Raw genomic sequence first — 17725 nt, forward strand, 5'->3', positions numbered from 1 at the left:
CGAGCTTAAGTTTGAGTATAAGCAGTTCTTCGCTCCTGAATTGAGTTATTGATCTTTTCTTCCTGAGAATAGTATCTAATTTTGTTTTTCACAGTAGGTAACTGGGATGACTGTATGATAGTAATGGGTAACTGGGATGACTGTATGATAATTTCTCCCTTCTATGTTCCTGTATAGAATATTCGTCATTATCATACCAAATTTACTTGTTGTCCTTACAAGCATTTAAGCTGAGCTATACTTAAAGATCAGCCACTCTGCTCAGACAAATTATAAAACACAGAATATATATCATCTAGAATATTGTCTAGAAAGAGGTCATATATACAAAATTACCTGATCTTCAAAGTCAAATTCTGTATAAGCAGTATCTCCAGAATCCATAATCAGGCTGCAATCAAGTTCATTTGTCCCTAAAAAAAGGAAAGAAAATTAGACTTCAGAAATGTTGAAAATCTTCAATCCATGTGGTAGGATGCTGTAGTATTTCCAGCTGTCTCCATGTATGCAAAAACTCTGATCCAAGGAATCATTCAGATGTGCTAAAATACCTGAACTAAATGTATTCCATTAATAAGCTTTTTAAAAATCTTCCATAAATCTTCAGTAATGATTACACTAAATAGTGAAAATTGTGAATTTTTTGGGCTGTGTGTTCTGTGTGCTTTGATGTGCTATCATAAAATTGCTACAAGAATCTTAGTGGAGAACATGAGTCATAGTTTGGAAAGAGAAAGGAAATACTAATTAGTGATTAGCAGATATGGATCTTGGAGAGATGCTGATGGGGACCAAAGCAGCATGCATCCAGCAACTGCACTCTTTGTTCCTCTCCCATCCCTTTCCTAGATGACAGCCCAACTCTGTCCCTTGTTCTTGTGTCAGGTTTAGCAAGTTGTGAGCCTCTTCCACTGGGGATGACAAAGTTCACTTGCTGAGAAGTCTTGGGCTGGTTTAGCTTTATTAAATGACTTTAAGCTGAAGGTGCTGGATAACAAAATCAGGAGTCATGTGGGTGGGTGGTGACTGCTTAGCAAGAATGGGAGGATTAACCACCATTCTTCTAAGTACAGCAAGGATGTAGCATGGACATCACCATCATTTTATGGCATCACTTTCTCATTTAGATTATCTCACTCCTGGGCAGTGAGGAAGGAAACATTCTCCTGTACTTACCAGATGTGCAGCCCTAAACCTAGTCCTACAAGTACTGACACACTAAAAAATAGGCATGTGACTGCAGGAGAGTATTTCCTAGCATTATTAAAACTATGCAAGAAAATACTGTGAGGACATACAGGGTTCAAAGCATTGTAACAAGTCAGCAGCCACAGGTAGGCCCAGTCACTTGTCTTCCCAAAGGAAGCAGTAGGAGACAGCAAGGGGTGTATAAGATATGATTAGTGCTGCGTATGTAGATTGCCTGAATAAGGGTCCACAGAGACCTGATAGCAGCCTTTCAGTATGTAAAAGTGGTCTGTAAGAAAGAAAGGTTTGTTGTGGTAGGACAAGGGGAAAAGATTTCAGACTAAAAGAGATAAGATTCAAATTGGATATGATAAAAATGTTTATACGGTAAGGGTAGTGGAAGCACTGGAACAGGTTGCCCAGATGGACACTCAAGGTCAGGCTGGACCTGGCTCTGAGAACCTGACAGATGTCTGCTTATTGCTGGTGAGCTGGACTAGATGGCCTTTAAATGTCCCTTCCAATTCAAATAATTCTATGATTAGATGGTGAGCTAAGCATCACTAGGACAGAAAACAGCAAAGAAAAACTGGATGTCATTCTGACTAAAGCTGTAACTCCTTGACAGAGATGATGATTCCAGAGTATCTTGATTTGCAATCCATATTAAAACTGCTGCCAAATTCATCTTTCATGCAACCATTCAGACTAAGTAAAAACACCAAGGAAAGTCTTAGACCTACCATCTGCTGGTGCTTTGTTGTTATTTATTTCCCCTCCTAATGTTCATATATACTTCAAAAGATTGTTATAGAAAACCCAAAAACAAAACAGAAAGTGGTAGTACTTTTTCATTCATTGATTGCTGCATTTATACAGGCATTGTGTTCTCTGGTGTATACGCTTTATGGTCTTTTGAAAATACCTGTCTGTAAAAGGTATATACAATCAAACAGAATTACAGCTACCAAGAGAAGCTTAATTTTTTGATTTATTTTACACAGCTGACGCATTGCTATTAATATTGTTATTGTTGATAATATGATTTAAGTAAGACTGAACTGCTACTAGCACTGGCTTACCTGGACTCATCAATCACTTTTAAAAGCACTTATGTAAGTATTTGATTAACTGTCACATAGCTACCACGAGCAGTATGTGTCCCTAGCTAGGAAAGTTAAGATGAAATATGATGCTGGAAACTTAAACTTAAATGATCAGGCTGAAAATGAGTACTCATATATAATGTATCTTAAGTGACAACAGCCATAATGGTTATACAATTTTAATGTAGTCAAGCATCTTAAGGGCCTTTTTCTTGATCTAGGACACCGATTTCCTTGGGGAAGCATAACTCTTCCAGAGAATATTCAAGGAAGGTCAGGAAACTTGAAAATACATCTCTACTTTCCTGATTTAATGAAATCTAGCAAAAACCATAACCATTTGTCACTGACCAGAGTGCAGAATGCTCCATCCCACTCAACCTGTCAAAATGCAAACCTAGCAGAAACATATTGAAGCAATTGGCTACTTCCAGGATTTATCCCAAGATAAAGCAGAGGGAGAACATAGCTATGATACTCCTGTATGCGTAAGCATGAATTGCTTGCTGTATTCCAGCTCAGTTTTTTATTGGATGGGACTATATTTTGGTGAGTTAACAAGCTTTAGTCTAAAACAAGGCTTCTATGGGAGGAAAGCAGGCTCACTAACAAACCCGTGCAAACAAGTGGCAGCAAAATTGTACCAGTTAGCTTCGTAGCAACAAATTGGAAGACTGTAATCTAAAGACAAAGCAAGACTAAAGCTGAGAGGAGGATGTTAGGAAGAGTTTAAAACTCAGCAAAATCTTATATAGTGGCTAACAAAGGAGAAACAGAAAATGCTGGCTTAAGAAAAGGAAAAAGCTTTGTTAAAGCCTTTGTAAGTGAACACACCCTGTTGCTTTAAATGAGTCTGCAAGCTGCAGATCTTGCAGTCGTGCAACAAAACAATCAGAATAAGTTTCATTGTGCTTTCTTTGTGAGTTGTTTTTCCATTGATAGCTTTGTAGACTGAGAACAAGGCTATGAAAAAAAACCCCAACACTTGTTTACCACTAAAAGGAAAGTACTCTAGTCCAAGCTGTCCTCATCCTCTTGGATGGATGTCCCGTTACATCTGATAACCTCAGCTATGGTTAACTTAGAGCTTTTGTGTGCTTGTATGAACTGATCACAAATGATGAGCAACTACCAGCCTTCTGAAAGAAGAAACTCTACAGTTAAAAATAAACACAGTGCATGAAAGCTCCACTGCCAGAGAGCAATAACTTGCGTCTGATCTGAAAAGACAGGTTTGTGACTTGAAATATGCTTCCTCAATTTCAGTGCATGAATAAAGTGGATGTAAGGCCAACCTGTTAATTATGTGCTCCATGTTTTCCTTAGGGAAAAAAACAAAGGATTTTATTATGTGCAGTACCACACAATTAAAAAATAAATCAGTTGGAAGTTTTTATTAAATCCCTGTTAACTGAATAATCAGCTCTCCAGGGAGAAGGGGCCACTGAAAAAGAAACAGCACGTTAGCAAAAATGCACTCCCTTTTTTTTTTGCTAGGTTTTGCATTTGATACTGAAAGCATCATTCATAAAGGTTTCTCTTGCTGGGGACCCGAGAGGACATAGAAACACAGCAGTGGAAAAACAGTTGAATTAGTGAGTCTGCAGTTGTACAAGGTGTGCTGACAGGCCAGGTCTAAAGGTGAGGAGAATAGGTCCTTTGCACCTAGAAGGGGTGTTGGGGCACTGCTCAGTTGCTTCATTCACCATGAAACTGTACTTCTGAAATTGTTGCTCTGTTTCAGGTATTGCTTATTACACCTAAGCAGAACTGTACAGGATTGGTAATGTTAAGCTAAGAGGATATGGTTGTTATGGGCTGATTGGTAATGTTAAGCTGAGAAGATATGCTCATTTTGGGCTGCTGTGTGGCTCCTACCAAAAGAAAATGTACCCCGGAACCCAGAGCCATAGTGGACATAAATATCTCTGGTCCCAGAAAATCAGTCAGTGCTCTGAAGCTAAGCATGTCACTTTCTCCAAAAGCATATTCACCCTTAAGTTTTCACAAATACAAACATCAGGCATTGCTTTTTCACAGTTCACTAAATTCATTTTTACAAAGAAGCTCAACTGTACTCAACTGTCTATATTTAACAGCAGTTGATTAAACATCTCATTACAAGCCAGCTTTGTGCCATCATGTGAAGTAATTATGCCCCTTGGATCATTTGTGTTTTGGCAAATCAGTTAATGTATTTCCAATCCTGTTACTTATAGGAGGTCCTAGTAGCAATAGTATTCAATATGGTTTGCTGGCTCTACTATGCCCATACTCGTGTTTTAATGACTGCAGTATTTGCACTGTCTAACGCTGTCATAAATTAAGATCATCCTGTGAAATATGTCTTTTTATGTTATGAGATGTGCTATGAAGCTCTGTCTTATAACTTAGCTAACATATGTGATATGGAAGAACTTGAGCAAAGACATGATTAGAAGATAAATTTTTGGTGTGATAGAACACTATTTACTCAAGGACTGATCAGCATTAAAATGATTACAGTGTCATTTGGCTCTCAGTAAGATGCTTCTAATACCAATTTTAATGCAACCTTACAGTGTTGAATTTCATGTCAGTTTGTTGCTATTAGCAACAGTCTTAATATGTCATAGGAGGCCACAAAGAGAAAAATTGTATTATAATCCATAAAAACAAATGTTTTCTTTCAGTGCATACGCTTATGTGGTTACAACTAGGTCTTATCAGAACGTGAATTAAATTGATGCAGATATATTAAAATATTATGTCTCCATTAACCAGCAGGAATCAAATGGATTAAAAGACAAGAAGTGGTTAAGTCTGTGGAATTAAGTGAAATTAAGTCCTTTAGAAATTAAAAACCTGTTCTCATGGGATTACTAGAAATCACACTTTGAATCTTTTTTAAATGTTGTTGGTGCTTAACTTGAGAACTAATTAAATTGTTGTGGCATGATTTCTGTCTGGGTTTGGTGAGGACTTAAGCAGATCAGACTTTCAAGGAACTGACCAGAACTCATCCAGAATCACAGTTCAGTGGAAATAGTTTTGCTTTTGCCATTTTGTTAGTCAGTGCTAATACCTTATGTCACATCTTTCCTCTTACTGTCATTGAGTGTTTAGCACATTTTATTAGGAAATCCACTGGTAATTATCAATTAACAATTAATAACTGTCAATTAACAATACCATACAGTGGGAATATCATTTTAGATTTGTAGTCAACCTTTTCTCTCTAAGAAAAAGGATATGCACAAAGGGGAATGAGAGGTATCTTTTAACAAAGAGAGCTAGTGGCCTTTAGTGTCCTGTATATCTTATCTTGCAAATTACCACTGGAAACCTGTAGGTTAGGTAATGCACTTTTCTCAACCTTTTTCACTCTTCATCGACAGTTACTCTTTATCTCTTTTTGAACGTTATCAAAGCCAGCCTTCTGGGTGGGCTTTGTAGGTCGACTAGCTTGGAACCCATTTTCACATCATCAAAATATGAGCTAATCTTTCTGTCTGAAGCAACTGCTCTTCACATATGTCCTGTTAGTAGATAAGAAGTAATCTCTCCTTTGTCAAAAAGAGCACCTTGGTAGACCTCACGTGATTGTTCATGATTACAAATGACTGAAGCCATCTTGTCTATCAGTTTAGGGCAGATGAGTTTTCACTTAAGCAGAGGAGAGATCAGATTGATGGATGTAGTAGAGAAAATCATATACTTGTTTTAATAATGAAGCAAGTATATTTTACAGAAAAGCATTTTGCCTAGAATTTCTTTTTTTGTGTGTGTGTGCTCCTTTGCAAGACAACATTTCTGACACCTCCTTATATAACTCAAAATTTACTTGGAAGGAGGCCAAACATGCTATCTGTAGAAAAAAAGTGGTGAAGTTACCAAGGAAGTTTTCCTGTAAGCCTCCAACAAAATATTTCTGACAGATGTCACAGATTTTTAATGCTTTGATTTTCAGCTGCTGTTTCTTTCTGTCTGTTTTTTGTTTTTTTTTTTTGTTTTGTTTTTTTTCCAGTTCTTTGTACCTCACAGGCTTTTTCTTTGAAGATGTTCAAGCCTCAGTAAGCACAAATAATAAAAGTGACAGTAGCAATAAACCTTAAAAAAAACCCAAAAAAAACAACTTTGCAGCCTTAAGCTTGCATTCAGTTTCCAAATTAGTACCAATTTTTAGGGAGGGTGTAAGATCGTTAATCTCTTAGGCTTTCAGGTTACACTGAGATAACATCTGGAATTGAAACAGTTGTATCTGGCATCAATCAATATATACAATTTTTATTAATGATATATTTGTTTAAGGTACTGTAGACAATCCACTGAAGTGAGCCTGTAGAAAAGCAGGATGATAGCTGGGTTGTATGAATTTATCAAGTGTAAAGAGATCTGCCCTCAATTGTGGAGATATTTGAATTGGGTAAAGACTTTTGCTGTAGTGTATACTCATACTTGAAGAATATGAAAAAAGTGTCCCACCACTGTCAAGTGCAGTAGAAAAAATGTGGTTCTTTAGTCTTGTATTAACTCACCTGCTGCAGCCTCTTTGTTAGCAAATAGCTTATTGTCAACTGCTGAACTTATATCAGAGAACACTTCTTCTTCATCTCTGTCTGCATCAAACTATTAAGGAAAAGAAAAGATGACAATCAGACACTACTTCCTACTTGGCTGATCATCAGTGTGTAATCTCAAGATTTATTAATTCATAAGGAATATTTAACAAGATTCATTTATTTTGATCATTGTTTGCTGAGCTTTACTGGAAGAATAACTAAGTACTTTTTATTACTCTTGCTTTTAAATTTTTCTTATTTCTTGAAATTGAGGACAGTTACACGACTATGGAAGGGAATCGCACAACCTTCTGTTACTGGAGCAACCAAACTTTTCTGATTGATTTTGTGGCTGTGACCCTGAGGACCACTCAGAAAATTCATCCTGTGATGAAGCATGATTGTCTGCCTGTCTGGGCAGACATATATCTCTAATTTTGAGGAGGAGTTTTGCCATTTTGTTTATTGTTAATTGAAGCACAAAGTATTTTTTTAAACTTGCTTGTATTTTCCTACTAGATTTCATCTTCGTTTCTGTCAGAGCTGAGGCTTGTGGAAGAAGAGGTCTTAAGTGAATTTTTTGGCCACTGTTGGGTAATTTATTGTCAATGCAGAAAGAGCATCTTAGGAATTTCCTCCTTCACGAGGAAAGTATTATCTCTGTCAATTCTTTTATACTGGCTTTCTCTAAGGAAGCAAGGGTGTATGCTTTTCTGTAACTTCTCAGTTAAAAATAAAAAGCATGCACTTCATTAAATATGCTAAGGAAGATAAGTCATATAATATTTGTTGATATGTATAGGCACAAAACCCAGTAATCAGGTTGTGTTTGATCCTTACTGTGCTGGTCACATCACACTTGGAGAGATGACTGACTTACTTTCTCATTAGTAGCATTCCTTTGAGTAATTCAGTTTACCATGAAAAAAAAAAAAAAATCATTCTCAATATGTTCTGAAGGTTCCTAGAACATGAAACGGCAACTTTGCCACTCAAAGAACACCAGCTGTGCTCCAGCGCTGTTAAAATTTGAGCTTTGTACTGAAATTTTATATTGTGACCTAAAGAAAACCAATTATTTGAAGCTTGCACATAGGCTCATTTTTCTGCTTGCAAAATAAGAATTATAATACCCTGAGCCACAGGAAGGCAAGGAAGCATTCACAGAAAAAATGTTTTTGAAAGAAAATAGGTAACTGTGTGAGTTCTGTACTTCATTGAAATGCTAAACATTTTAAAAAGAAATCCTTTGATAATTATTGGAGTTCTCAGTAAAACATAAAGGGTATTCAAACAACACTATTCACAAAGAACAAGCAGCAGCAAAACTATTTTTAATGCAACATGTCTAAATCAATAGGTTGATTTCCTTACTGAAAACAAAACCCTACCTGCTTCAAAACACAGCTCTTTATCTACTGGGATCTTTATAGGTGACTCTTCTTTCTTCTCTATGAAGTCAGTGAAGTTTGAAGTCTGGTCTCGCTCTACAGTTTCCCCCTTAATAAGGCATTAATGAGGTTTTTGTACCTATCAGTTTTGCTGAGGCAGGCAAAGAGGGAGGAGCTCAGAGGACAGGGGAGACCTGGCCAAAACTCTGAGCCAACAGGATTTGTCTGAAAAATTTCCAAAGCATGTTTGGTGGCTGTACTTGGTAAGAACCTAGAGAAGTATTTGTCCATACTAACACACACACACACGCAAGTAGGAACAGCAGAGCAGCAATCCCTACATCACTTCTACAGAGTGGTCTTGCTTCCAAGATGTATCTCCCTGTGATTAAGGACAGTATATGAGGCTTTTTCTACCAGTCTCCATCATTTCAGTACTGTTGTATTATCTCTTCTTCCCATTCCTTTTATAACAAAGCTAACAATCTTAACATAGAAATACCTTTATTTTGTAGGATCTGATTTTACATTTTCATCTATGTTTTAAATAACTGGTCTAGGGAAAGCAGTTTGTGAGAGCAGCATATACAGACTAAATGAGTAGTGTTTCTAAATCCTGGCCATCCGAAGGAGCCTCCAAGGAAAATTGTCTGAGTTGTCCAACATTATGAGTTGCAGTAGTCAAGGATAAATAGTGTTGAGCTCAAGAAGAAAGTTCACAGCCATCTCCTCACAGGTTACTAGGGGCAAAGCCCTGGTACTACTGCTGTGTGAAGGTGAAGCCATTCAATATGTCACTGGCCCTCATGGACTGATTCATCTTAAGTGACACTACTGGTCTTCACAGCTGGTTTATTTAAAATAACAGCCCTCCCTCTCCCCCCCTCAAAAAAAGGAAGATCATAACAGGCCTTCATATTGTAGTAGAAGAAAACAAGCTGCAGGCAATGTTTGTGCACTTTGAAATAAAGTTAGAAATCAGGAAAACATAAACCAAATCAAGGTAGTTAAATAACATTTGCGACAGTAGATGAAAATCTATTCTATTTTAGAACATGACAGATGTCGGTGAGAAGAAAATAAGCCATGTTCCAATTAAAATAATAACAGCAGGCTAATTGCTCTATGGCAAAATTCCCATCCACCTCAAAAAGAATTTCAGGAGTTGAACGATCTATGATTTATTTGATTGGCAGGCAACCATTCCAACAAAAATGCAATTCATACATGCTCAATTTTTTTCTCTTGAATCATGTAATATGCCACTTGAAGAAATAGTTGAAAATATTAAACATTTCAAGGTACTGGTGATCTGATTATTAGACCTAGCTGCTGCAAGCAAGATAGCATTCGCATGTACTCTTTTAAACTCTTGATCTTGCCTCAGTAGGGAGCTATTCATCACCTGTCTTCAAAAGCCTGAGTGAGTATAGGGTGCTAAGCCACTGAATGTGGTCAGAGAGGGGAAAAAAAACCAAACAGATACTTTGAGTTGCTCTTTTAAGGCATATCCTCGTCTACAAACATAGTATTAGTGGGAGAGTGGATGTTTTCTTGATTAAACCAAACTCTGAAGGGAAATTTTTAGTGAACAATTAAGAAAACAGGACTCAAGTTGTGCTGGTTAGTCATAGAGTATAATTACATAAGTGTATGCACAGGCATATAAGCCCAGAGATGACATTACATCTTGGTGTTTGGTTCAGAAGTGATAGCTTTTGGATGCCACATGCTGGGCTGGGATCCCCAGCTGCTGAACTGAAGGGGCTTCTAGATGGGCAATGAGAATGATGACTTGACTGTTGTGTGATCTGGCTCTACATAAACACTGCAATTATTACAAAAGGCAGCCTTTAGCTTAATTGTTCTTAAAGTGAACTTTCAACATTCCAAGTTAAGAGAATATAGTGCCATGGCACACAAAAAGTGTGGAATGTTCTGGCAGTTTTAATTGCTTTCACAGTAAAATGATGTGAAGCCAGGATCCATGTGTGTGTAATATGGAACAGCAGGATGCCAAGTAAATGGCATGTCTTATTTGAGGAAACAATGAACAATTAGCATTAGTAATATGCTGTCTTTACAGGTTTATTCTGAGCAATAGTTTTTGATAGAGAGAAAAAAAAAAAAAAAAGGAGAAATCCTGTCTTTTTGCTGTGATTATGTTGAGCACCACTGTGACTTGTATCAGTTTTCAGCTGTTAAAAATGAATACAGTTGGGAGGCAAGAGCTAATGGGAATGACACCATGCAATTATGGTCCTTGTAGAGTGAAAAATGGGTAAACTGATGGACAGCTAGACTTTATCAGGAGAGAAGGGAGAAATAAATAATTTGGTGGCATGGGAGGTTGAAAATAAATGAGCTGGGGGATAAAGCTATTATATGTTTGATCGGGAAGTTGATGAAGGCAGAGTGTCACAGAGTGGGCTTGGTATATACGTACTGTTAATAACAATAAAAGGCAAAGCCTTTATGTCTGAGAAGATATTTAAGAGCTGTGGCTTATTATTTATTTATAATTTTTTCACCAGTAAGGGTATGAAACATGATTGCTTGTGATTGTTACGTGAAAATCAAAGCTATTGCTGCTTTATTTCTGAATTTATTTTTGCATCGTGCGCTACTGTAGTAATTTTCACTACTTAATTAATTTCAAGGAAACTGCCTTTGTAGAGGCAAATAGTGTTCAAAAAGACTGAGTAGTGTTGTCCAGCACAAAGACAGATCACTACTGAAGAGCTTGAATGGAAAACTGAGTTAGGAGATGCTCCATGATATATTTGTTACTCTGTCTCTATAGAACTCAGGAAAACATTCAGCCTGAGGGTGAGATCACCTTAGTTTCACCTCTACTGGGTCTAGAAGAAATTGTATTTTTATTGTACTGCACCTAACCCTAAAGGAAGGGACAAACTGGATTAAAGACTCAAGTGTGGTCAGATGCTGTCCAAATTCCTGTAGCATTAATAACTTATTTCTCAATCTTCAGTATTTTTTTTTTTTCTAACCTCTTATAGTACTGGATTTCACAGTGATACTGCAAATTCTGAAGTATTTGTGTAAAATGCAGTATTTTGAAACCTAGAAAAAGGCCAGAGCTGTACAAACAAGTAGTGTGAAGCCCAGTCAACAACAGCTGTTGTTGGCAGTTTGCTATATACATCTCAGTGACATTACAGGAAGATCTAGAATCACTTGACTCTTCTCCAAATACCTCCCGTGCTGCATTAGATAAATTCTTAAATGTTACTATTCCCACAGCCCCCAGCTCAGTGAAACAGCTCTTATTACAAACACTTGATTTCGTAGAAAAAGTCATATATTCAACAAATGGAACTCACATAAGGCAATGAAAACAAATTTTAAAAAAAATCAGAGAAATAAAATACATTCCTGCCTGCAAATAGTATCTTCTTCCTGTGATACTTTGTACTTTGGTTTAGTGAAAAGCATTGATATTGCTGCGAAATGCCTCAAATGTTTCCCTTTCAAGATCAACAGTATTTATTCTGTTGGCTTTTGTAGCAGAGTTTCTGAATGAAACTACTAAAATATTGCAGACTGGTCTTTTTGCATTAAATAAGCTCAAAACGAATATTAAAATATGATTTTTTGCCCACACATTGTCACATCTTTCTAAGGAGGAATGCTACCAAATGAAAGCTAACATGAGAAGTCCTCCTTAATCTCAACTGCATATTAAAGTATATGAAATTGACTTGGATCCAAGGACAAGCATGGAATGTATTTATTTGGTGAAATATTTTGATGATTGTAGGTGTCCAAAACACTGGGAAGTATAGATGGTTTGATCGGAAGTTGTTCAAGGCCATGTTGTCTGTATGGGGCAGCCTGATCTAGTTAGTATCTGATTCAGCAGTTGGCAACACTGTTTGGGGCAATGGGGTTGGAACTTTGAGGAGTTCCAAGCCATTCTGTGATTCTATGATTCCAAGTGGAATTTCAGATTGCAAGAACTAGAACATTTGAACATTACTAACTTTTCCTTGGAAGAAAAAAGAAAAAGCTACTTCTCAGCCAAATATTTCCTGTGTATGTAAATAAATTCTGATCTAGGATAAGCAGCATTTCCAGTAGTGATCTCTATACCAATCAACTTCATAAAAATCACTGGAATTATTGATAACAAAAGCCTTTCCCTGTTCTTCTTGAGGTGGGGAGCACTGCATTTTGATCAAGTGTTATTGTTTGTCTGTAGGAGCATGACTTGTACCAAATTTAGGGTAATGTTGAGCAAATGTCAGTTTGAGTTTAGGACTGGCTTGTAAAGCCAGCTTCCAATTGTGCTGCCTCAGGAAGGACATGAACTTGTTTCCTGCAGCAATAAGCGAGCCTACTGCTATTTTAATTTCTGTACCAGAAAGTTCTGTTTAGTTGTCTAAATTATTGGAGCGTGTTGTTTCAGAGCACTAAGGAGACTATTTGATTTATAAATGAAAGCTGGCAAGCTAAGGAGATAAAGACAGAAACTATTGCTTTAGTCATCCTGGAATGACAGTCTTGTGCATTTTTTGAAAATGAATGCAGAACAAAATCCCACATGATTATGTAGGTTGAAAGCAATTTTTTAAATACCATAACTAGAAAAGTGGACAAAGTGGACTCGAATGACATGATTTATTTAACTTTTCAAAAGCTTATGACAATATTTCTACTCTGAGGCTATGAAATGAAGCAACTATAGGGAAACACTACATAATATATATATTATATATATATATATATACACATATATTACATATATATATAATGAATTTTGAAATGAGCAAGACAAGATGACAAATGTCTGAGGGATGCCTTGTCAACAAGGTAGCAGGCAGAATGGCCACTGCTTTGATCAGGGAAACTGAAAACACAAATCAGAAAACTAGAGCAGCTTGCTTCGGGTAGGAAAATGAAGTCTGAGAAGGAGTAGGGATACTGGCAAGAAAAGCATTTAATGTGGCTACAGTGTAAGCCAACAGAGAAAGATGAAAAATTATGCAGGGTTTATTTGAATCTTACTGATTTCTTGACTTTTTGGGGGTGGTCATTTGAGCTAATTGAATTATAGAATACAGAAATACATAATACAGAAACTCTAGCACTTGAGATATAAAATCACAGGTTAATAGACTGAGATATAGCTTACTGCAGAGAAAACAAGCCAAGTAACCTGTATTGTGTATTTATACATCACTACTCTTTTTCTTCATTTTATACAGAAAATTATAACTTTTGATATGCTAAAGAAGAACCTACTGCTTTACTCTTTCTAAACATTAGTTATTTTATAAGCTTTGGGTCTTCTCTGTATTACAACAGCTTCTGGGTAGTATTCACTCTCAATACAGTTATTTTAGCATTGCTGTATTTGTTGGATGACACTACATCATGGAGCTTCTTATATTGCTGTTGATGTCACTGTCATGTTGTGAAATGGCAGATGAAGGACTATCTGTGAAGCTTCTAGCTTTGTATTTTCTAAGGGCTTTTCTTTCCTGACTGTTTCTTTAAAAATGTTTAAGTTGAATAATCTCAGTCCTACAGCTGTGCAATGATATTCATTTCTCCTGTGACTCAGAAAAAACATGGGCAGCAAACTGCAGAATCAGAAGTGTAATCAAAGAGTCTGTTTCTATTGCATGTCAGCTCAGAGTTCATGAAAGGCATCTCTTCCCTCCAGCCTTCACCACTGCTGTAGTACTGACTTCAGTTCAAATGCTGGCTAGAAATAATGGCAATTTAGAACATTTTTAAATTAGCCTTTGCTTTTGATTTATTTTTTTCCTTTATTATTAAAATAATTATTAAATTAATAAATAGTTCATGTTATCCAGAAATGGCATAAGCTCTGGCATGCTTACGGACCCTGAAAAACAGGACAGACTTGGATGCAGGTTAGGCTTTGGGAGAAACCCTATATTTGATTGTATTTTGTGCTTCTAAGTACTTGACAAACAGCTATACAATTATAACTATGAATTAATGCATGTTTATATTTAGAATTGAGAGCAATAACAATTGAAAACTTCAGTACAAGCTTATGGAAGCACTGTGAAAGCAACTCAAAGTGCAAATGGGTATTTCTGCATGCTTCTGAGATAAAGGACTTATAGAATGTATGAGACAAATTCTAAATTACCTGTATCTTATATTGCCAAGATTTAGGTAACGTGAACCAAATATTTCTTCCTTGTCTGTACCTCTGTGTTACTGCATACGCATTGTGAAGCCTACATGACATATTTCAATGCTAATCTGTAGACGTTCTTTTTGGACACCTGGTGACTATATTTGCTCAGAGCAGTATTAGTGACAGAGCTCCCACTGACACTGGTGAGAAAAAGCTAAAACAAAACATCAGATGGAGGGTTTCAAAATCCAGCCATAAATTCCTGGGTGAGATAACAGTAATGATCCCTGCCCTTATAACTTGATGCAGTTTTGTGTATTTTATATTCATTTGACTGGGAAAGCCAATAACAAATCCTCAAGCAAAAGGAGGCATAAAATAATCTCTAGGATTATTATATTGCCTTCAAAAAATCACTGATAACTGTATAAAGTAAACCACCTTAACAATGCAGAAGCAGGCTAAACATGTAGAAGCTGAGGTAAATGACTGGGAACAACAGTACATGTGCCTGTGAAATCTTGGCTCTCTGATTTTTAGCCCACGTTTATTTTACCTCAATTATCAGTTAGTAGGATTGAAGCTCCCACTTCTCCATAGCAGATTTTTAAACAATTAACTGGTCTCACATGTGTGCTGTGAAAAGCGGTGCATGCCCAAGCCAGAAGCAATGACACTGCAAATGCCAGGCAATCTGGCCACTCCTTTCTTAAAACAGAGCATTAGCAACTGCTCAAGATCCCAGCAGCTACACTAATGGGCAGTAGTTGAATCAAAATTCCTTGTTTACATTGTGATTTATTTATTTTTTTTTTAATGCATATAGCTATGCATTAAAAGCCTTTCAGTTAGTAACTTTGAAGAGTGCTGCAGCACCTCATCAGTGGATACCTGTGGGAGATAATGTGAATATCAGTCCGATGAGTTTTTATCACCTGTTTTTCATAAGAACAATATGGAAGTTCTGAAATCAGGCCATCAGTTAATTTCATGCTCTTTGGTTGTTGTTTGTTTTTTTGTTTGTTTGTTTGTTTGCTTTAATCCTGCTATGAAACTGTTATCTGGTAAATAAGTTAAGAAAAACAGGTTCTGATAGCTGTACATATCTGAACATCACGTTCGGAATGTTTGTCCCTGACTCAAACACCACCAGAGATGACGGAGAAGGCCCTCTGTTTTTATTTGTTCTGCCCGTGACTTGTCTAATTATCATTGCTTCATAAGCTTGCTCAGTTAAATACAAATTCTCATTGTAAAACATAACACTGCATTCAATCTAGACAGTAAACAACTTTTTTTCCAAATGATGAAAAAAAAAAAATCGACTAGAAGGGTATGTTTGTGCAATTAACCTCATGTAGCAGCAATATTTCTAACAGAAGTTCACTTGTCTCTTCATGGGTGAGGGGTGTGCTGTGGGATGTGTCAGATGTTTTTGTTTTCAAGTGTTTTTCTGAGTGCATTGTTGCACTGACTGAAGCTGGTGACTGCATTCCATGCTGTCATTATTGTCAAGGAAGAAAGCCTACAGTTTTTATTAGCTTGGGCTCCAGTCATCCAGCTCCCAGTAACTTTTGAAACTCACTGTTTCAGCTTCTAGAGAGCTGTAATCTTTTACTTAATTCTTGTAGTTCTGAGGCTGGTCTATACTGTAAAACAAGAGGAAGATCCTAATTATTTGTAAAGCTTACCCTGTACTAAAATTATACCAGGGGAACAGGAGAGCTAACTAAATATGTATCCCCTGACAGGAAATTCTGCATGACCCTATTCACACTAACCAAATTCCAACTTCTGTTAATAGCCCTCCATCTGGAATGTTGACTTCTGCCTTTTTCCAGGGCAGAAGGCAAAAGCCTGCAGAGAGCCCCTTTATCTGTGTTCCCTGTGCAAGCAATTGATTTCACACACCAGCTGATTTTTAACAGATTCCCTGATGTGAACTCAAGCACTATTTTTACCTTAAATAGTGAGAAGCCTGAACACTTGCCTATGATTTATTTTGCAGAAGGTTTTCTACATACTCTCCTCTGAAAGCTGTACCATTTTTATAAATGCATAAATTATGTTACCAGAGTGGGGTTACAACAAATTGTTATGCTCCCTCAATACTAGGCTATCAACTAAATTCCATTGGAAGTTATTTCTAGCAAAGCTGCCTGTTGAACTGAGGGTCAGAGATCACCTGAGACATCTGTCAAAAAAAATACTGGTATTGCTTCTTTCACCAAGTCCTACCCTAAACTATGAGAGAACATCTAGATCTGTACAAATTATTCTGTATAACTTATTCTGTATAACTCTCATCCTACAAAATTTAGTGCTTTTCTAAGAGATGCTCTCCTGCACATAGTTAAAGATATAACAAATGGTTTTCAGAACTAAAACCAGACTGCTTTTAGAATTCACGTGGCTCTTTGACCCTCTTTCTAAATTCAAAAGATATGAGAGAATATGAATTGTAATAGATGAAGAAAAGCTTCTGTTCGCACTACAGGTCTTCAACTCATTTGTGTCTTGTACCCATGACTGGAAGGGATCAAAGCTGAAAGCCAATGTACTCACAAAACCTTTGATGAACATTACAGTGGGCTGAGGCAGAGCGCAAAGCATGGAGAAGAAAACTGTGATAGCATTCTTGTAAAAAGAAAACAAAAAACAGAGATAAGCAGTACTGAATATAAGTGAAATAGGTAGAATATTTCTAGCAAAATTTTTAGGGTAAGACTTTCAGAATCAAAGAGGATTACTGAAACTGTTTTCAGTGTATTACAGAGTGAGAAATTTAATAAGTAACCTGAATGGAAGCTGCATTGCCCACGTTCTAGGTTCCTTTTCTCTAAGAACTCAGTGCTCGCACATGATTTTGTTCATTTTAGTAGAGAAGACCAAAAGAGCACAGAAGGTGGAATGTAGTAGGAAACTAGTGAAAAGAGTATTTTTACATTGCCTAATTGGCCTTTTGCAGTGTTAGGAGACAGAGATGACATAGGCATTATAAAAGGTACATTATTACTGAAATACAGTGGATGCAGTTTAATATAGGAACATTTGCTCATGGATGCCAGATACTCTTGATCCAACTCAAAAAGTCTTTCCAGAGATGAAGTATTTTTTCCAAGCTGATTTCTTAGCATGAGGCTTTTCTAAATAAATAAATAAAATAATAATAATAAAAAAGAATCTTCTGTAAATCTCACTTTAGCTTCTAATTTCCTACTTGTAGTTAATATTCACCCAAAGGACCCAGCTTAATTACCTTAACATGAATGGTTTAAAATGACTTGAAGAGTATATAGAGCATGATATTTTAAACATCTTTTGCAGTTCATTTCTCTGCATGATAACTTGGCTTAATTG

General features: G+C 36.6%; 2 protein-coding genes across 2 annotated transcripts in view; one reads left to right on the forward strand and one right to left on the reverse strand.

Moving 5' to 3' along the window:
- Positions 1–17725, reverse strand: part of AK5 (adenylate kinase 5) — a 76274-nt gene that overhangs the window by 32742 nt on the left and 25807 nt on the right. The window contains exons 7-8 of the mRNA XM_015870253.3: positions 6812–6902; positions 337–413 (exon numbers count right to left, since the gene is read on the reverse strand). Coding sequence (XP_015725739.2) covers positions 337–413; positions 6812–6902 — 168 coding nt within the window. The remainder of the gene's footprint in view (positions 1–336; positions 414–6811; positions 6903–17725) is intronic.
- Positions 1–17725, forward strand: part of PIGK (phosphatidylinositol glycan anchor biosynthesis class K) — a 136065-nt gene that overhangs the window by 18330 nt on the left and 100010 nt on the right. The gene's annotated exons all lie outside the window — the stretch shown is intronic.

The sequence above is a fragment of the Coturnix japonica genome, chromosome 11 (genome assembly GCF_054131305.1).
Source record: "Coturnix japonica strain WE chromosome 11, WE-NBRP24, whole genome shotgun sequence".
Taxonomy (NCBI): Eukaryota; Metazoa; Chordata; class Aves; order Galliformes; family Phasianidae; genus Coturnix; species Coturnix japonica.